This window comes from Xenopus laevis, chromosome 4S, assembly GCF_017654675.1.
Source record: "Xenopus laevis strain J_2021 chromosome 4S, Xenopus_laevis_v10.1, whole genome shotgun sequence".
NCBI classification, from domain to species: domain Eukaryota; kingdom Metazoa; phylum Chordata; class Amphibia; order Anura; family Pipidae; genus Xenopus; species Xenopus laevis.
Genome location: NC_054378.1, coordinates 1,307,739 through 1,329,500, shown reverse-complemented (window position 1 = coordinate 1,329,500; position 21,762 = coordinate 1,307,739). Strand labels below are relative to the sequence as shown.

The window sequence follows — 21,762 nt, the reverse complement described above, 5'->3', positions numbered from 1 at the left end:
ACAGAATCAGTGGACTTCAGCAAAGTTTCTGCATTTTGAGCCAAAATCCACCAAGTCTGTTCCTCTGAATGTGGAAAAGAAAGAAGGCTAATGCCCAGTGTATTTTAGCTAGCTGATTTCAGTCCCTGTGTGGCCCTAGTGTTTCGGGTCTTACCATCCTTAGTCATAGCTACAATTAGTCACCGATTCACTAAATTCGAGTGAAGGATTCAAAGTAAAAAAACATCGAATTTCGAAGTATTTTTTGGGCTACTTCGACCATCGAATGGGCTACTTCGACCTTCGACTACGACTTCGAATCGAAGGGTTCGAAGTAAAAATCGTTCGACTATTCGACCATTCGATAGTCGAAGTACTGTCTCTTTAAAAAAAAACTTCGACCCCCTAGTTCACCATCTAAAAGCTACCGAAGTCAATGTTAGCCTATAGGGAAGGTCCCCATAGGCTTGCCTAACTTTTTTTGATCAAAGGATATTCCTTTGATCATGGATTAAAATCCTTCGATGCGAAGGATTTAATCGCCGATCGAAGGAATAATCCTTCGATCGTACGATCGCAGTATTTGCGCTAAATCCTTTGACTTCGATATTCGAAGTCGAAGGATTTTAATTCCTAGTCGAATATCGAGGGTTAATTAACCCTCGATATTCGACCCTTAGTGAATCAGCCCCTTAGTGACAAGTGAAAACTGTCGCCAATAGACTTCATTGCATTTGGCAAATTTTTTGCTGTTTCGCGATTTTCCAGCAAAGCAAAACGGATCAGATTGACTCGTTCACTAGTCACAATGCATATACTCTTTTATAGATACAGTGTCAGCACCATCTTGTGGCTTAAATAGCAATAAATATGTAGCCTTACAGAGCATTTGTTTTTAGATGGGGTCGGTGACCCCCAATTTGAAAGCTGAAGAGATTTAGAAGAAGTAATTTAAAAACTAAAAAAATAAATAATGAAGACCAATTGAAAAGTAGCTTAGAATTAGCCATTCCACAACATACTAAAAGTTAAATTAAAGGTGAACCACCCCTTTATTGAAAGGATCCGTATAAAAGTGCAGCAGTTGACAGAAGATAGAGAAAACATTATTATATATGAACACAAGGCGGCAGCAATGCAAATCGTTCCACTTTTACAACTTGTCTCCAAAGATCTGGATTGCTGTAGGCGTCACACCCTCATTTTCTTTGATTTATTTATAAAATTAAAAAGATGTATCATAGATCCTTTCTAGTCTTCTTACCATTATTCATGCAGGTATGTGAGAAGAAGTGAATTGCTTAATGGTGAAACAGTAAAAAGTTAAAGGGGATGTCCAGCCAAAAAAATTAATTATTTTTGCATGATTAAATAAAATTAAATTCTAAGACACTTTCCAAATATCAGTGGTTTTAATTGTTTGTAAATATAATTGAAAGTGAAATCAGTTTCTGTTTCTGCTTTACTACCGATGAGTGAACTAGCGATCGCCACAGTTTTTTCACCACCCTCTATACATTTCTATTGCATTTTAAAAATAATATTAAAGGGGTTGTTCACCTTTAACTTAACTTGGCATGAGTGGTATTCTGAGACAATTTGCAGTTGGTTTTCATTTTTTATTATTTGTGGTTTTCGAGTTATTTAGCTTTTTATTCAGCAGCTCACAAGTTTGCAATGTCACAACTCTGGTTGCTAGGGTCCGAATTCCCCTAGCAACAATGCTTTGATTTGAATAAGAGACTGGGATATGAATAGGAGAGGCCTGAATAGAAGGATGAGGAAAAAAACAATACAATAACAATACATTTGTAGCCTTACAGAGGATTTGTTTTTTAGATGGGGTCAGTGACCCCCATTTTAAAGCTATAAAGTCAGAAGAAAAAGGCAAATAATTAAAAATCTATAAAAAAATAAATAATGATGACCAATTGAAATGTTGCTTTGAATGAGCTATTCTATAATATACCAAAAGTTAACTTAAAGGTGAACCAACGCATTAATCAAAGGGTGAACTTTCACTTTCACTGATAAACTTCAGTCACTCTTTACTGCTGTACTGCAAGTTGGACTGATATCACCCCCTCCCTTTTCCCCCCCAGCAGCCAAACAACAGAACAATGGGAAGGTAACCAGATAGCAGCTCCCTAACACAAGATAACAGCTGCCTGGTAGATCTAAGAACAACACTCAATAGTAAAATCCAGGTCCCACTGAGACACATTCAGTTACATTGAGAAGGAAAAACAGCAGCCTGCCAGAAAGCAGTTCCATCCTAAAGTGCTGGCTCTTTCTGAAATCACATAACCAGGCAAAATGAGCTGAGATGCACCTACACACCAATATTACAACTAAAAAATATATACTTGTTGGTTCAGGAATACAATTTGCAGCATAACAATGTAATCTAGAAATAAAAACTACACCATAAAAATCATGACTTAGTATGATTTAGTATGTCTAAATCTTGTGCCTTTATACAATGCTATGGGTTAATTATTAGTATAATGTCATTCATTGCTTTTAGATAATGTTCAATCAAATAATAGATACTCATACTCCATATATAGTGCAACATGTATAATGTGCTCAGAAACAGCTAATAAATACTTTATAAAAGCCCACCTGTAGTCTTGTGTTTTTGTATAGTCATTGAACACTTCAGTGACCGATCCTTTTCTAACACTGTAGCTTTATACATTACAATAAGAGGTGCATTACTCTCTATAGAAAAGACAAGAACCATGAATATCCTGTAACTTATATCTTTATAAACAGTGCTGAGTGATGTCATCAGTTATAATAGGTGCTTCATGATGTCATTTGTCAAACAACTCACTGAAACGTGTGTATTATAATAAATAACGTATCCCCTGCTGAAAAATATGAGGCTATTAGAAGTTACCTTGGACTTCCATGAGCCGTATAAAAGCCGTATGTGTGGCAATATTCCCATGTAGTTAAAAGGTGAAGTAAGCTCTTATGACTCAACATGCTCCCCATTTTGCTGTCTTGTGTAATAACAGACTCTGCATTAGATGTGCTACTGGCAAGAACCTCTAAGGAGTGGTTGAAATTGTAGATGTGCAAAATAAAGTGAGTCTATTGCAGCGTAAGACAAAATGAAGCCGGTATATCTTGCGGAAGAGTTTTGCTTCGGTGTTACTCTTGTCAGACCAGCATTATTAGTAAGAAATGAGGTGGCCTATGAGAGAAAATTCAACATATTGATGTGTTTATGATTCTGTAAAATACTTTTTACAGGCTAAACATTAAAGGGGTGGTTCACCTTTAAGTTAACTTAACTTAAATTGGTCTTCGTTGTTTATTTTTTACAGTTCTTGAATTGTCTATTTATTCTGTCTCTTTCCAACTTATATGGGGGTCACTGACCCCACCTAAAAGAACAAATGCTCTGTAAGGCTACAAATGTAATGTTATCGTTACTTTTTATTACTCCTCTTTTTATTCAGCCATCATTTTTACCGGCCAGGAACAGTATAATACCAGCCAGGTGGCAACCCTATTTGCAAATTGTCTCAGAATATCGCTCTCTACATCATACTAAAAGTTAATTTAAAGGTGAACAACCCCTTTAACAGCCCTTCTTGTCCGTCCTTATTATATACACACCGGCAGGTACTGCCTATGCCATGATTCCAGTTATGATTCAATCGATATCTGTCACCAAGAGGTCTCTAAAGATAAACTTTGATTCAGTGGCAGCTAAGAAGTGGCAGTTGTACTTACAGACTTGTGTGCCTTTGCCAAACCTCTTTCTTTCCATTTACAGTTGCCTTGTCTTTACTCATCTACATTGGCAGAGGATTAAAAGACACAAGAGGATAGAGAGGATTCCTCACTTGTGAGTGGTGCGAGACCCTCATCTCCATGGAATGTGCTCCTGCTCCAGGAGGGGAAAAGGGGAATTTTACTCGGCTTCGTGCAAACACAACTGGAATGTATAACTGACCACTATACGAGGTAATGGGGTTAATCTGGAAACCACAGAAAAACGAGATTTCCACTATTAAACATAGTTTCTATATAATTATATAGCCTCCAATTTATTTCAGCTGCTGTTAGATTCGTTTAACCTCTTTGCCATTCTAGCGCTGACATAAGAGAATATATATATTACTTGCCGCAAACACTCAAATATAGTTAATATAATTTAGTTGCTGTAAAGCCATTCAGTTTTAAATGTGCATTAGGCTAATATTAGATGCAGCGTTTCCTACACTGGTGCTGAAATGCCTGTCACTTCCCATGGCCCCAAATCCAGCAGTGACAGTCGATTACCATTCAAGCCAAGGGAAGGCAGCACAGGTGACAGTTTATTTTCACTGGGGGCCATATGCCTGCAGAGAAAAACCTACATGTGCCTTTAGCCTTAGATATATTTATATTCTTATAATACACAAAAGCCATAAATATCCTGTAAATTATATCCTTATAAACGGTGAGTTCTGATGTCATCAGTTATAAACGGTGAGTTCTGATGTCATTTCTGTCACATGACTCACTGAAACTTGTGTATTATAATAAATAAAGTACCCCCAGTTGCAAAATATGAGGATATTAGAAGTTACCTCGGAGTTCCATGACCTGTATAAAAACACTCGGCCTTCGGCCTCGTGTTTTTATATGGTCATGAAACTCCTCGGTAGCTTATAATATCCTTATATTTTACAAGAGGGGGTACTTTATTCACTATATAATTCACAAAAGCCATGAATATCTTATATCCTTATAAACGGTGAGTTCTGATGTAATCAGTTATAAACGGTGAGTTCTGATGTAATCAGTTATAAACGGTTAGTTCTGATGTCATTTCTGTCACATGACTCACTGAAACTTGTGTATTATAATAAATAAAGTACCCCCATGTGCAAAATATAAGGATATTAGAAGTTACCTCTGGGTTCCATGACATGTATAAAAACAATCGGCCTTCGGCCTCGTGTTTTTATATGGTCATGAAACTCCTTGGTAACTGATATATAATATCCTTATAATTTACAAGAGGGGGTACTTTATTCACTATATAATAAACAAAAGCCATGAATATCTTGTAAATGATATCCTTATAAATGGTGACTAGTGATGTCATCAGTTATAAAAGGGACTAGTGATGCCATTTTTGTCACAAGACTCACTAAAACTTGTGTATAATAATAAATAAAGTAACCCTTGTTGTAAAATATGAGGCTAGAATTAACCTCGGAGTTCCATGTCCTTTATAAAAGTACGAGGCTGAATATGGTCATGGAACACCTTGATGACTTATATAATATCCTTATATTTTACAATACTTTATTCACTATATAAATGAAGCTTAGTGATGTCATCTGTTATAATTGGAGCTCAGGGATGTGATTTCTGTTACATGACTTACTGAAACGTGTGTGTGTAATATGAGAATATTAGAAGTCATCTCAGGGTTCTATGACCTGTATGGTCACCGAACTCCACAGTTACATAATATCCTTTCGTTTTTTTTTATTTTATATCCCTATAAATAGTACATAGTGATGTCATCAATTATAATCATTTCTTACACGGTCATACTGGGAGAAAACCTTGTGGCCCTTCCAACCCAGGCCCACACCGCTGCCTGAGCAGCCCCTTTAAATATTGGCAAAAAGGAGGCAAATATTATGCAATGCCAGACGCTGGGGGGGTGCCCTGTAGATTCTGAGGGGGGCCCTGGGCAACTGCTGTACCAGTTTAAGATTTAAGCAGCTTATCTGCCCATGTAGGCCTTCCGACGGGCCATCCCCAACTAGGGTTGCCACCTTTTTTGGAAAAAAATACCGGCCTTCCTATATATTTATCTTTTTTCCTGTTAACATTGGGATCAACCATCTTTTTTTTTTTTTTTTAATTCTTTATTTTAGTTTTATATGCAACACCAGACATACATAAGTAAGATACTGCCATCGTAAAGAAAAATATCATTTATCCCAAATCGGTAATGCATAAACAACAATATACAGGCCCAATATGTCATTTTTAATGCCTGTTCAATTGGTGTCGAATGCAAGTCGGTAGCATATACACATATAGTAGGATAAAAAGTAAAACAAAATAGAAAAATGAAAAAGAAAACAAACTAACAAAATAGCTAACTGACTAACTAACTGAAATGGGCAGGCAAATTTCAGTTTCACCGGTATTTTGAAAAAGAGAGAAGTGAGTGTGTTCCACTTAACAATATAAACAGCAATATGAATGTGGATATATGAAAGCAAGAATGAGCAGGTGTGTGAATGAATGAATGTCTAATTGAATGCCAGGGGTCCCATTGGTACATCCGTGGTACCTACAATTGAATCACGATATGAGAACAGCATATTCTGGGGATTCGGAAAATTGCACCCAATAAAACCATTTAAGAGCTAAATTCTTCTGCTGCTTTGGTTGACTGCTATCCGACTTATAACGTTCAAACTGGTAAATCTCATTTACCTTGAGTGTCAACCATCTTTTTTATTGGCCAGGCTGGTAAAATACAGGCTAGGTGGCAACCGTAGCCTCAACTCATATCTGGTCTATATCAATCTGGCAGGTTTGATTTCCCTGGCTACGGAGGATCACATTGGCTAGTTGAAGTGGTCCGTCAGTGCCCATTCCCATCACTGTATTCTGAACTTTTGGCCCTAAAGTCAATTGATTGGATTAGCCTGATATTTCTCTGCCTTTGGTGGGCATAACAGGAGAAAGGTCGGCTCTTATAGTGTAACGGCCACGTTTACGGATGTCATTTGTGTCAGGACTCACTGAAACATTTACATTATAATTATGTACCCACTGTTCTTATTGGATTAGCACAACCCGTATAAAAACAAAGATCTATATATTAACATTAGGGATGCACCCAATGCACTTTTTGGGATTTGGCAGAAATCCATGAATCCTGCGAGATCATTTGTCCGAATACCTGACCAAATCCCATTTTGCACATGCAAATTAGGGGCAGGAAAAGGTGGGGGAAAATGTTTTTGACTTCCTTGTTTTGTGACAAAAAGTCACATGATTTCCCTTCACACTTCAAAATTAGTATTGGGATTGGCCAAACACAAGGATTCCGCTGAATTCAAATCCTGAACTGAATCCAGAATTAGGTGTTTCCCTAATACACATAGATAGATATATATATATATACAGAGAACTGCCAGTAGATTACAGTAGATTACAACACTATAGGCGCAGCCCCTATTTACCTGACACCTCCTACTCATCACTTGGAATCACTTCAGGTGACTGTCCCTCACTTCCTGCCACTACATCTGTCCCTCACTGTAACTTCCGCTGCTGCTGTCAGAGCACTTCCGCTTTAACTCGCCCCTCCCCCAATAAATAATCGATATCAGAGTCCCGTGAGTCCATATGTGACCGTTTTAGAGAACAATTCTATCTGCCTCGTGGCCTTTCGCTCTTTCCCCGGTTGTAACATTATCTCGTCACGTGACATAATAAGAACCAGACAACGCGCCCGCCCTCCTTCTCCCTCTCTCGCTTCCTATTGGCCCACCGCTGCGCCTGTCACAAGAAGGGCGGGAGCAGGGAGAGGTGACGCGGGGCTGAGTCAGAAGTTACGGGAAAGGAGAGGATCACGTGAGGGTGAGACAGTCGGATCCCGGGGCTCCCGAGAGAGGGACAAGCCGTGACTGTCCGGGGGGGATGGGGAGAGACAGACGAGTTGTTGGCTGAGAACGTGAAAGAGTCAAGTGTTAACCCTTCTCCTGCCTCAGCACTTTATCTGTTTCTCACAAATACCGGCGAATTCTATTCCTCTATATAATCTACATACTCGCTCTGTTTCTCTTCACTTCCCTCCTCCTTCTTCTGTCACACTGAACTTCTACCGCTCACCTGCCCGACCCCCACTCATACTCACTCTCATACCCTCACACTCATACTCATACCCACTCACTCACTCTCATACTCACTCATACTCACTCACTCACTAAAGGTGGCCATACACGGGCCGATAAAAGTTGGAGACAGACCGAGTCGGCCCCCTGACAGGCTTCCCCGATCGAGAACTGCCCAAAAGTCGGGCAGATCTCGATCGGATGGGACTAAAAATCCTGTCGGATCGCGGCTGCATCCGTTTGTTGATGCGGTCCCGCGATCCGACAGCCCGTTCCCGTTTGTTAGGATCCGATCGTTGGGCCCTAGGGCCCACAATCGGATCAGCCCAATATTGGCCACCTCAAGGTGGGAACGATTGGCGAGAGATGCGCTCGTTTGGCGACATGGCCAGACGAGCGGATCTCTCCGTGTATGACCACCTTTAGACTCTCTCACTCAGACCCACTCTCACTCAGAATTACACTCATTGACACTCACTCTCAGACTCACACTCAGATACACACATTCACAGACACTTGTCAGTACTATTAGCAAGCAGACCTGTGAGTCACACACACCTATATCTCTATATATATCTCTCTATATCTCTCTATATCTCTCTATATCTCTATATATATCTCTCTATATCTCTATATATATCTCTCTATATCTCTCTATATCTCTCTATATCTCTATATATATCTCTCTATATCTCTATATATCTCTCTATATGTGAGTGAAGTAGAACAGAGGGTCACGTACAGAACATAAACTCTACTAAAAGTCCCGTCACTTCATATCGATCATTTGGGGAACTACAATAATATCTCCTTAAAGTGGTACTGACACTCAATTTATTAATTCATTTCAAAATTATTAATCTACATGAAAAGTTACCTATAGGTTATGTTTAGGGTCGGACTGACCAGGGAAAAAACCCAGTGGTCCCCCGACTCTTGTGGGCCCCACCGGCTCAGATCAGCACCCAGATCCACTTCTAATGCTGCCACCTCCTTTTGTTGGCTGGTTGCGGCAAAACCATTGCATGTATACTCAGTGTCGTGTATACTCAGTGCCGTGCATACTCAGTGCCGTGCATACTCAGTGCCGTGTATACTCAGTGCCGTGCATACTAAGTGTCGTGCATACTAAGTGTCGTGCATACTCAGTGTCGTGTATACTCAGTGTCGTGTATACTCAGTGCTGTGTATACTCAGTTATACTCAGTGCAGTGTATACACGCAGACTCACACAAGTGCACAAAGGTGGCTCCGTGAGCCGGCGCAGCAGTGGGTGCTGGAGGGGCCCCCATGTCGACCATGGTCATGTTGATGGTTTTTCCTTGATAGTTCTGTTTCTGTAACTAATTGTCACTTGAAGTTCCTAAATCTGACTGTTTTGTCAACCTGACCGTCCCTTCTTAAAGGACCAGTAACATAAAAAAAAATTTGTTTCTACTTAATAAAAGTTAAAAAAAACACCAAGACAATTTTAATTTTAAATTTGCAGAGTGTTTATTAAGAAACAACTTACCGTTCCTCAGCTTGCGCTCCTCTTCAGAAACGGCGACAGGGTGACGATCCACCGTTCGGCGCTGATTACTCCTCCCTGCCTTCCTTATAGGAGATAGCCAGGGAGGAGTAATCAGCACTGCACAATGGATTGTTACCCTGACGCCGTTTCTGAAGAGGAGCGCAAGCGGAGAATCTGTAAGTTGTTTCTTAATAAAGATTTTGCAAATTTAAAATTAAAACTGTCTTGGTGTTTTTTTTTTTTCATTAAAAACAAATTTTTTTTTTTACATTTTTTTTTATGTTACTGATCTTTTAACCTGTCAGAGTTTCTAATGCTGCACAAATATGGCAGCCCCCTCATAGGGAAAAAATGGGGTAAGAAAGGTCATGTAAAAGCATCAGCCAGAGACCTTTATGGCAAAATTATAAATTGGTTTGCATTTTCAGCAGTGTGGTTGCTAGGGTCCAAATTCCCCGAGTAACCATGCACTGATTTGAATAAGAGACTGTAAAATGAATAGGAGAGGCCTGAATAGAAAGTTGAGTAATAAAAAAGTAACAATAACTAAATTTGTAGGTTTACAGAGCATTTGTTTTTAAGAGGGGGTCAGTGACCCCATTTGAGATCTGGAAAGAGTCAGAAGAAGAAGGTTTTAATCACAATATAATCACAATATAAACAAGTGTCGTTTAGAAGAAGCGAGTGATTCTCACCTGTGTGTTTCCCATAAATTCTGCCCAAACGTGTGAAGGTGAAGGTAAAACAAAAGCGCAGCCCTGGGCTTACAAACAGGCATCATTTCCCAGAACTATTTGCTTTTCTTGGTGCCTTTGTAGCGACAGAGCTTTACCTATAATTTCCTTTCCACTCTGGAAATAGCAGAAGCAAATAACATTTGTAGCAAAGGGCTTTCCTTTGGCTGGAGGAAGTATACCATATATGGGTATGTACGTCACAGGCCTGTTGGTAACTCCGAGACTGTACCAACTGTGGGTTACAAACAGGGGGAGTTATTGCCAAAAACGATTCTCCTCCGTTGCTTCAAGGAACATTTAGTATTCAGTTATTACACAGTTAGAATTGGTACAGGGTTATTATCTGTGATACATCGTACTCGACCTATTTAAAGGATCTGTCAACGCAGTTTAGCAAAGCTGACAAGCAAAGTCCACCCCTCCTGTATGTAGTGAAGTCTGCCGCTCTCCATTCATAAACTTTACACTGGGAGGAGTGTGAGTCAGAGTGAGTGAAACTGTAGAGGAGTGAGGATCCAGAACATGTACAGAGATTTCACTGGAGCCTTCCCTCAGTCACATTTAGGGTGCAGCAGCAGCAGCCACAGCCCACACACCTCCGGATCCTCCCCAATTATAGGAACTTCAGGAATGGGACACAGCGTCAGATTGAACCCAAGCGAGGATACTCAGCAGGTGAGTTATTGCTCAATCCATCCACAGTCACAATAGCGACACTATATATATATATAACATTCATTTGTACTGTACTCTATACACACACTATATATAGTTTATAGATGGTTTTATTTATTTATATATATATATATATATATATATATATGATTATACAGTAAGTTAAGCAAATTCACTTAATAACTTTGCTTTTTCCATATATGCAATTCAGTCTCTTGTTTAGATTTTCTATTATCTATCCATACATTATCTATCTATCATCTATCTATATATCTATCTACCTATCTATTATCTATCTATTGATCTATCCATCTATCTACCTATTGATCTATCTTTCTATCTATAACGTATCTCTATATCTATCTATAATCTATAATCTATCTATCTATCCAGCTATACCTTATATACATATTTATCTATCCACCTATCTATATCTATCTACCTACCTATTTATCTATCTATTGATCTATCTATCTACCTATCTATATATATCCATCATCTACCTATCAATCTATCATTCATTCATCCATCCATCTATGTACCTATTGATCTATCTTCTATCTATCATCTATCTATCCTCTATCTATCCTCTATCTATTCTATCTATCTATCTCTATATCTATCTATCTCTATATCTATCATCTATCTATTCTATCTATCTATCTATTTTCAGTATCTCTCTCTCGCTCTCTCTCTCTCTCTCTATGTATCTATCTATATATATATCAATCATCTATCTATCTATCTATCTATCTATCTATCTCTATATCTATCTATCATCTATCTATCTATTCTATCTATCTATTTTCAGTATCTCTCTCTCTCTCTCTCTCTCTCTATGTATCTATCTATATATATATCAATCATCTATCTATCTATCTATCTATCTATCATCTATCTATCTATCTATGTCTATATCTATCTAACATCTATCTATCTGTCTCTATCTATCATCTATCTATCTCTCTATCTATATTATTATCTTCTTATATTATTTATCCCGTAAGCAGGTGAGGTAATGTTTGTTACTTGTGGATATTTATAGGTGCAGAATGCGCCTGTTTCTAAAGCAGTTGTGGGAAACCTACTGATTGGCTTGATATCAGCACCATGAAGCTATTTCTCATTTCTGGGTACAGGAGCTAACATTTCTATATAACTTATAAACAGATCTTTAGATAGTAGAAGGGCATTTCTCATAGGAAATGCATTTTATGGATGGCCACTTAAACCTTGCCCCCTCCAGTATCTCAATTAGTTTGATTTATTTCAGTTTTGTTCAGTTAATATCCTGTTTTACAACAATATTCTTTTAAATGCAATTCAGACTGCTGGTAAAAGAGACTTTGCATGGCTGCCAACATTTCAAAATCATTTCCAGGAGCACTTGGCTACCTGATTGGTGCATCCCATTAGCCTTTGTGCCACGCCTAGTGCATACCTCCCAACTGTCCCTTTTTCAGAGGGACTGTCCCTCTTTTGACGGCTCAACCCGCAGTCCCTCATTTGTACTGGAAAGTCCCTCTTTTCTCTGCACTGAACAGCCAGAAAAAGAAACAAAGTTTCTCACTTAATTGGCTTTTAGCAGAGAGCCCAGAACAGCTAACAGGTGCAAATAAGATACTTTGTAACAACTTTGAGCCACAAAAACACAGTTTCAAACTTTCAAAACCTGCCAAATTTTGTAAAATGAACATGGTAATTAGGGGGTGTGACCACAGAAAGGGGTGTGGTCAACAAATTAGCTGTTCTACGTACGAGAAAAAAAAATGTTGTCCCTATTTTTACTTCCAAAATGTTGGGAGGTGTGTTAGTGAACAGACCATGCTACAGATGAATCATCATTTAGTGGTATTGTATTCTAAGCACCACTTTTAATGATCTCTAGTAGATTGACTGACACAAGACAGGCACTTTATTCCTGGTCATAGAATCATCAAAAGATCTATTTCATCAGTTTTAAAAATGAAAGGCATTTCCAGAGCTCAGTTGTTGCGAGGTCAATAGAACCCACATATATGGGGTCTGCCTTTTGCTATACGTTTTGCATGTACATGTATGGGACCTGTTATCCACAATGCTCTGGACATGGGTCTTAAGTCTAATCATTTAAACATGAATTAAAATCAAAAGGATCATTTTGCTTCCAGTTAGGATTAAATATATCTTTCTGGATGTTGGGTTTCTGGATAACCTGTACTGAATAATTTGTCTTTCCAATGAGTTACCTTAAAATATTATTATTATTATTATTAAATACAGGTACTGGATTTGTGATCTGGAATTCTTGGGACTCTGGGTTTTCCGGATAAAGGATTTTTTAAATATCTGATAAATGATCTTTGTGTGATTTGTATCACCAAACCAAAAATCTGCTAATAATTATTTAAGCGTGAAATAAACCAATGGGGTTTTCCATCAATATACAATCGATTCATTCAGCTTAATTAGGGTGAAGTACGAGCTTCTGTTTTATTATTACAGAGAAAAAGGAAATGTAAAAAATAATATATGTAATTCTTTGTATAAAAAGGATTGTTTGGGAGATGGCCTACTTGTAAATTGGAGCTTTCTGGATTTCTAGAAAAGATAAACATAAAATGCTTTAGATTGTGTTACCTATACTTATAAAAAATAAAGTAGCAGGGATTTCATTGCCTACAGAGAACTCAATTCTGCATGGGCACTCATGAGCAGGAAAATCATTGCAGTCTTCTACTAATACTTATTGAGTATGACCCGGACCCGCAACCCACAGACTTACCCGCTTAGACCCGCTACCCGACCTGCAAGTACCTTATTCCCAGCCCAATCCGCAACCCACTGACCATCAAGAAACAGGAAGTGCTGTCATTGTAAACCGGAAGTGACATCATTAGAAGTTGGCGTGATCAGAAAAAAGGAGTAAAACAGGAAGTGCTGTCATTGTAAACCGGAAGTGACATCATTGGAAGTTGGCGTGATCAGAAAAAAAGGAGTAAAACAGGAAGTGCTGTCATTGTAAACCGGAAGTGACATCATTAGAAGTTGGCGTGATCAGAAAAAAGGAGTAAAACAGGAAGTGCTGTCATTTTAAAACGGAAGTGACTTCATTAGAAGTTGGCGTGATCAGAAAAAAAGGAGTAAAACAGGAAGTGTAGTCATTGTAAACCGGAAGTAGGCGTGATCAGAAAAAAGGTGTAAAACTCGCTATTGAGAAGACCCGCGACCCGAACCGCAAACCTAGAGAACCGCCGACGTGCGTCTATACCCGCTCCAAAAACTTCTACCTGCAACCCGCATTTTACCGCCGGTTTTTGCAGGTACCCGACCCGCTGCAGGACTCTACCTTGTACACAAGCTGTCGCCTACCTTTTCTAGATTATACAGAGATATCCATTTCTCATTAAAAAAATTTATTTAAATTTTTTAAATTAAAGTTGGTATCCTAACAAGGGATCTCACAGATTCATGCTTTCTTTCTCCCAGCATCCTCATTCAACTAGAGGGCTGCAGGTTGGTTATTCTTGCCTTGCCAGCTGCTTTGGGGGTGGGTGTCTAGGTGGGGGCATAAAAACAAAATGATGTACAATAGAAACCCCCATTTTCATCATTTTTCAGGGGACCATGTAATAGGAGGGAAATTATGTAAAATCAGGGCAATTATGTAATATTTATTGGTGTAAAATCAGGAGAATGTAATATAAGGGAAATTGTGTAAAATCAGGGTAACTATGTATTATTTATTTGTGGAAGTACAACAAAATGGTGTAAAATGCTGTAAAACTTGTAATCAAGGTAAATAATATTGAGGTTTCCCTCCTCCTGAAGAGAAAGTAGTGAAATGAAGCAAGAAATGAGTCGGACTGGGCCAACAGGAAAAACCCGGCCCAGATCCGCACCCATTTTCTGTTTTTACCCCTTTCTGCCACAACCAGCCGGTCGCAGCAAAACATGCGCGGTGAGGGGGGCCTGCGGCAGAGGGGGGCCCTGATGAAGCAGCCCCGATGGTCCCTCCGACCCTGAATGTAGCCAATACCTGCTCACAGAGCGAGCAAGGGACTACTGTCTTCTGTCTAGGTGTTTTTGTGTTTGCAAACGTCTATTAAACATTCTTACATATGTCTGGGGTGATCCTGGGGCTGATGCCACCTAAGCAGCCCGGTGCCGCCCCCTCTCCCACTCTGAGGTTAAAACATTAGCGTCGGACCTAGGGTTGCACCTTCTGTGCGGTGGAACTACAGGCAGGGGGCGGGATTGTGACGTGTTGGGGGCGGGCTAAAATGTAATGGGGCAGATTTGTGATATCATGGGGGCGTGAGGTCAGGGGCGACGCTATGACGTGGTGATTGCTCGATCGCCACATCAATCATAGAAAATCCTGCCCAGTTTTCCTAATTTGGAAAACAGGGCAGGCAGTTTTGACCCGGGCAACCCTTTAAAAAACCGGGTTCAAACCGGACAGGTGTCAATCCTTGTCGGAGGGGGGTCAAAGGGGGGCCGCATCACTAGCGCAATAAGTGCAATAGCGCTACCTTCACTAACAATAACAAATTTCTGGGTTAAAACCCGGAAATTTGTCTCTTATGGGCAGATTTATGAAAGGTTGAGGTGAATTTTCGAACTGAATTTGAATTTCGACCTATTTTTTGTATACTTTGACTAGGGAATAGTGAAAAGCTATTTTATCCTGCATCTTGGCTACATTAATGAAAACTCCATCAATCTTCTTCTAAGCCCCAGTTAATGTGTTTACATAAGAGATTTTGTTGCTGCAAATCCCATTCGAAATATCATTATTATTACTTGTGGTATCTATTTCTATGTATCTATTTAGTAGACCTGATTATATTCTCTCAGATTAGCTGCTCTTCTTATTCCTGGGAAGAGGCAGTTTTATTTAAGGATTGTGGCTGCAGGTAACACACGTTTGTGACTCACTTTTGCTGCTGCTGCTGCTGACGGAATTCATGGTACAGAATGTCCTAAACAGGCTACACCCTCCTTCAAAAATGGATCAAGCATCATCACTTATAATATAAACATATATAATCTCAATGGCATGTGTGAGTAGTTCTTTAATATGAGAACAGGTGGAATTACTCAGAATTCAAGGTGCCCAAATCATCTCTGTTATACATTCTTATTACATTCAGTAGTGGTATCAGTAACCCTGATGTACAAGGAAGTAAAGATATTTAGAATAGCGCATTCAATTCAAAGTTTCCATTTTTTTTATGGTCTAAACCAGTGATCCCCAACCAGTAGCTCGTGAGTAACATGTTGCTCTCCAACCCCTTGGATGTTGCTCCCAGTGGTCTCAAAGCAGGAGATTATTTTTGAATCCAGACTTGGAGGCAAGTTTTTGTTACATAAAAACCAGGTGTACTGCCAAACAGAGCCTCAATGTAGGTTGACAATCCACATAGGGGCTACTAAATGGCCAATCACAGCCCTTATTTGGCACCCCAAGAACATTTTTCATGCTAGTGTTGCTCCCCAACTCCTTTTACTTCTAAATGTTGCTCACAGGTCCAAAAGGTTGGGGATCCCTGTTCTAAACTGTCAAATTCGACTAATGAATTATCCAAACTCGATTCAATTTAGATTTTTGAGATTGATCAAACTCTGGCCCTTTAAGAATTTGAATTGGAATATTCTCCACCTAAAACCTGCCAAATTCATGTATAAGTCAATGGCGCTCATTTATCAACAGTCGGACAAATTTGCACCTGGGCAGTAACCCATGGCAACCAATCAGATGATTGCTTTCAGTGCTCAACCTGCAGCTGGCTGTAAAATGCTAATCACTGATTGGTTGCTATGGGTTACTGCCCAGGTGCAAATTTGGCCGACTGTTTATAAATGAGCCCCAAAGGGAGAGGTCCAGTGACCAATCTGAAGACTTCATTCGCCTTCCTGACATTTTGGAGAAAAAACTCCATTCAAGTTTGGTCGCATCGACTTCGATTCGAGTTTGTGTCGATAAAATTCATCTTGAGTTTGAGATATTTAATTTTTTTTAAATAAATAACCCCCCAATCGAATTTTGAGGTAAATCAAGTTTAAAAAAAACTCACATGAATTCAAAATTCGAACCTTAATAAATGTGCCTCTAAAAATCCAGATCAAAAACTGTAGAAAACTATACAGGTATTAGTGATGTGCAGGTCAGGGTTTTCCTGACCTGCACCCGACCCTAACCCGCCCTGCTCCAACCTGCGCCCGCGCTTCCGGGGTCCTTTTATAGACCCGCCGATGATGTCACAATGACGCCACAAAAAGGGCGGGGTGAGCAGACGCAAGACTATAAAATCGGAAGCCGCAATTTGAAGGTGTCGGGCAGGGAGAGCAGGAGAAGAGCTCAACCCCCACCCGCCCACCACCCGCGAGGAGCAGTGCGAGGTCGAACCCGCCCGACCCGTGGCTAAACCCGCAGGTCCCGCGCATCACTAACAGGTATATAGAACTATATAAAAAGATGGTTTTTAGATGTCGGAGGTTTGGTCATTTATAAAAATGAAGATATTTTCTTTGCTGGTCTTTTCATTGTCAGGTTAGTGGAATTTCTAGTGTCCGGTATTGGGAAATGTACAACTTATTGGTTTATCTATAGAAATTAGTCAAATCAACCGACTGAGAATTCTCGGAATTGAAAAAGCCCCTGGGGTGACTGCTGAAACGTCTTGAAGAAAACCACAGCGAGTCCAGTTGATTTGACTTATTTCTACAGATCTACCGTGACCTGGAGGAACGAGAACTTTCATACACAACGTATTGGTTTGTTTTCCTTTATATAAGACTATGTAGTCCTACGTAAGGACTTATATATGTCTATATAGGAGGATGAGTTGGCCGAAACCAACCTCTTCTGTATCTCATAAAAGTTCCAGTCTGTTATTAAATCACAATAGTTCAGATAATGTTGTCTCGTTAACCCACGGTGCCTACAAGTTATTTCTTCATATTGTCCAGCAAAACTCTTCTACTTGTCTCGACTTTCTCTCTTTTCTTTTGGAGTTATTTCCCGTTTAAGGTTGGATAAAACTTTAATTGCTATGGTTGTAAAATCTCAATAAAGAAAAAGGTTGGATAAAACTTAAAAGAGAGTGAAATATCTGCAGCACTTTATCCAAGAATACTACCAAGTATCTACAGATAATCAACCCATGTTCAGTGTGTAATATCACTTATTATTATTATTATTATTATTAATAAACTGCACCCCTGTTGATTCTGATAAGTCATTGGATTATATGTGATTGTACCAGTGAAACAGTGTAGAAATGTCTTCTAAATAAACATCACATTGACCTTTATCTTCTTCCTGTACAGAAGTATCACTCGTCCTCCAGTCCCTTTATCCCAACACTAACGGCCATCACCTCAAGTCAAGACTTTAACTGGATGATCCACCCAAGTGCGCGACCCCTCAACTTACCACCATATCAAAGCCCTCGGCATGGGGTGATCCACAACCTGGGAGGGGTCTTGAATATGGGGCGAAGGAGAAATGGAGAACATGTGAGTGTTTTTTTACACTTGTGATATTAATATTTCAATTTAATTAACTGCTGTCTCTTTTTAAAGGGGTTGTTCACCTTCAAACCCCTAGTTTTCAGATGGTTCACCAGAAATAACAATGTTTTCCAACTGCTTTCTATTTTTTATGCGTGAACGTTTTTCTAATATTGAAGTGTAAACAAAAGCAGCTCTGGGAGAAGGGGTCGCAGACCCTGTAAACTGTTCTAAATGGATACATTTAGTTGATCCATTTCTTATCTTTGTCCCTGCTGAGCAGAATCTCTGGGTTTCATTACAGGCAGCTGTTAGACTTGATACAATAGTTACTGATAGTCCTGAGAAATGGATCAACTAATGTAGCCAAATTGTAACAGTTTAGAGTCTGCACCTGAATTACTGAGCTGCCACATTGAGTCCTGCGCGGAACCAATTTCTAAGACCTGAACCCGCAGCCTGCAAACCGAACTGCAACCCGCATATTTACTCACTTTGATCCGCTACCCGACCCAGACCCGCCACTGCCTTATCCGCAACCCGACCCACCGACCACCATCAAACTGGAAGTGATGTCTTCAAAAGTGGGCGGGGACAGAAACAAGTTTTGTAAAACTTTAAAAGGAGTAAAATATAGACTACATATAACATAAGATAAGAAATTTAGATGAGACCCGCAACCCGCAGACCTGTGGGTATACCTGCACCTAAAAATCCTACCCGCATTCTGCAGGGTGCCCGCTTTTTTTGCTGGTACCTGACCCGCTGCAGGACTCTACTGCCAGGCTCAAACACCAGAGACAGGGATATTAAACTTAAAGGATAAGTAAACCTTTAAAATAAGCGAATGCAAAACTGATAAGGGGGCTATTCTAAGAGCTTTTGTAATTTAAATTCATTAATTATTTTCTTTTAATTCCAAGATATTAAGGGATACATGTGCTGTTAATATGAATGAATTGTGTTACAACAGCGCCACCTGCTGGTCATTTTCCCACCAGTCTGACCAGCAAGTAGTCAAGGAAGTTGTCAGGAGAAAGAAAGAGGCTGATGTTCTTCTGCTTAGGAATAAAATTAGAAACCTTTCTCACATCTTTCCTAAGCAGAAGAAGATCAGCCTCTTTCTTTCTCCTGACAACTTCCTTGACTACTTGCTGGTCAGACTGGTGGGAAACTGACCAGCAGGTGGCGCTGTTGTAACAAAATTCATTCATATTAACAGCATATGTATCCCTTAATATCTTGGGATGAAAAGTAAATAAATAATGAATTTAAATGACAAAAGTTCTTAGAATACCCCCCTCATCAGTTTTACATTCACTTATTTTAAAGGTTTACTTATCCTTTAAAACTTAGATTTTGAAAAAAACGGTAAAAAATAAATAATGGAAAGTAATTGATAAAAGTCTTTATTTCTGGGGAACAATCTGAAATCAAGTGAACTGAAAAAAAAGTGTTTGGAAGGTAACGACCCCTGTAATAGGCTGATCATTTGTGCCATGCCCATGTGATATAAACATATAATAATGGATATACAGTCTCAAAGATTGACTTCAACGTTCACCTGTCTATTTCCCTGTCTAAAACAAGAGTATTTTGCTGTTTATATTATGAGTCTGCAGAAACACGATTACAACTTAAAGCCCAATTACAAATGCTGCGGAAACAGTTCTTAGGCGACTCATGAGCAGCGGAGTGAGTCACGTTGGGAAAGAAGAGGCTGGTGGTGCCAAACGTCACTTTGTTATTGAGGGATAAACATTAATGACTGACTCACAGACTCACAATCACTGCCAATCCCTTCATTCATGAGCCGGCGCTATTCCTTCATGCCGCCCCTTAACAACAAACACCAAAGGGATTTCGTGGGAAGTGGCAGTGCCAAACCACCTCCCTTACACACATTTCCCAACATTTCTATACATTGGCTAATAGAATCTTGTGTTTTCTCACAGCTCTCACCAGAGGAAGACGAGAGAAGACAAGTGCGACGTGAGAGAAACAAAGTGGCGGCAGCAAAGTGTCGTAACCGTCGCAAGGAGCTGACAGATTACCTGCAGGCAGTAAGTCAAATAATCGAGATACATGAGAAGTGGATGAGAAGCACAATTGTGGGTCACAGTGAGGGAATTGAATGGGGCGGACACATGATTCGGAGAGAACCTTGGGCTACAAGGAAAGGAGGTTGTTCTGAGACAAGGGTGAATTGGGGCACAATAAACAATTCTTGATGATACTTTTTATTTTCAACAGGAAACAGACAAACTTGAAGAAGAGAAGTCAACTCTCCACAAAGAAATTGCTGAGCTCCAGAAGCAGAAAGATAAGCTGGAACTCATCTTTGAGGTGCATCAGCCTTTATGCAAGTTCCCTGCCTCCTCCAATCACAACGTCCAGCAAGTGGACAAGTCCAGGCTGGTCAAGGAAGAGCCACACGAAGAGCCACCCCGGGGACCCAAAGTCAACCTTCCCCGAATAGAGCTGAGCGAGACACTTCTTGAGCCAGAGGCCCTACACACCCCAACACTCATGAAGACCCCATCCATTACTCCTTTTACTCCAAACTCACTTTTCACTTATCCTGGTCCCCAAGAATCATGTTCCACCGCCCACCGAAGGTTGAGCAGAAGCAGCAGCAGCAGCAGCGGAGAGCAAAGTCCCTGTTCTGTCAGTTCTAACAGCCTACTGATGCTATAGAAAAGAAACAAACACATTTTCACTGTGTCTGCTTCCAGGTCTGCATTCACCTGTTAGAAATAGGAATGCCATCCCCAAAAGTTGTATAGACACTCTGTATAGGGGTTTATTCAGTTTTTAGTAAGGCATGTTATCACTTCATCCCTTAACAAACGACATTACTTCCCAATAAACGATTCTAGTCCATTATACGGTTACAAGTAACTGACGGCCTCACCTTAAATATGGTGCCGGGTAAAGTCAAAGGCTGAGCCAGTGTTACATTTAGTGGCATTTTTAGTAGGATCTCATATAAAAGCAGCAGTAGAGCAGGTTCTCTCTGTATTTATTAAAAAGATATTTTTATATGACTTGTGCTTGACGTGGAATAAATAAATAAAATACCCTTGAGAATATATTTGTTTTGGGTTTTTTTCTGTAGCGAGTTTCATTAATGAGAGATTAATAAGAGATTGTTCAGTGTGGATTCCTTAAAGGGATATTGTCATGGGAAAAAATTTTTTTATAAAATGAATCAGTTAATAGTGCTGCTCCAGCAGAATTCTGCACTGAAATCCATTTCTCAAAAGAGCAAACAGATTTTTTTATATTCAATTTTGAAATCTGACATGGGGCTAGACATATTGTCAGTTTCCCAGCTGCCCCCAGTCATGTGACTTGTGCTCTGATAAACTTCAATCACTCTTTACTGCAAGTTGGAGTGATATCAACCCCCTCCCCCCCCCCAGCAGCCAAACAAAAGAACAATGGGAAGGTAACCAGATAGCAGCTCCCTAACACAAGA

General features: G+C 39.7%; 1 protein-coding gene across 2 annotated transcripts; it reads left to right on the top strand.

The window, feature by feature from the left end:
• Positions 1–7,505: 7,505 nt before the first annotated feature.
• On the top strand, positions 7,506–21,467 carry fosl1.S (FOS-like antigen 1 S homeolog). Of its 2 annotated transcripts, XM_018259976.2 has the most exons (5): positions 7,506–7,605; positions 10,665–10,784; positions 18,099–18,287; positions 20,237–20,344; positions 20,535–21,467. In XM_018259976.2, exons 2-5 carry the CDS (start codon positions 10,740–10,742, stop codon positions 20,976–20,978), a joined length of 786 nt encoding a protein of 261 aa, XP_018115465.1. In that variant the 5' UTR covers positions 7,506–7,605; positions 10,665–10,739; the 3' UTR covers positions 20,979–21,467. The 2 variants fall into 2 exon arrangements, with proteins under 2 accessions (XP_018115465.1, XP_018115464.1); XM_018259975.2 differs by lacking the exon at positions 7,506–7,605 and having other exon boundaries at positions 9,954–10,784.
• The last annotated feature ends 295 nt before the right edge of the window (positions 21,468–21,762 follow it).

Coding starts and splice junctions, on each gene's coding strand:
- fosl1.S (XM_018259975.2), top strand. CDS start 10,632: ATGTACAGAGATTTCACTGGAGCCTTCCCTCAGTCACATTTAGGGTGC. Junction 18,288..20,236: donor GAAGGAGAAATGGAGAACAT/GTGAGTGTTTTT, acceptor GTTTTCTCACAG/CTCTCACCAGAGGAAGACGA. Junction 20,345..20,534: donor TGACAGATTACCTGCAGGCA/GTAAGTCAAATA, acceptor TATTTTCAACAG/GAAACAGACAAACTTGAAGA.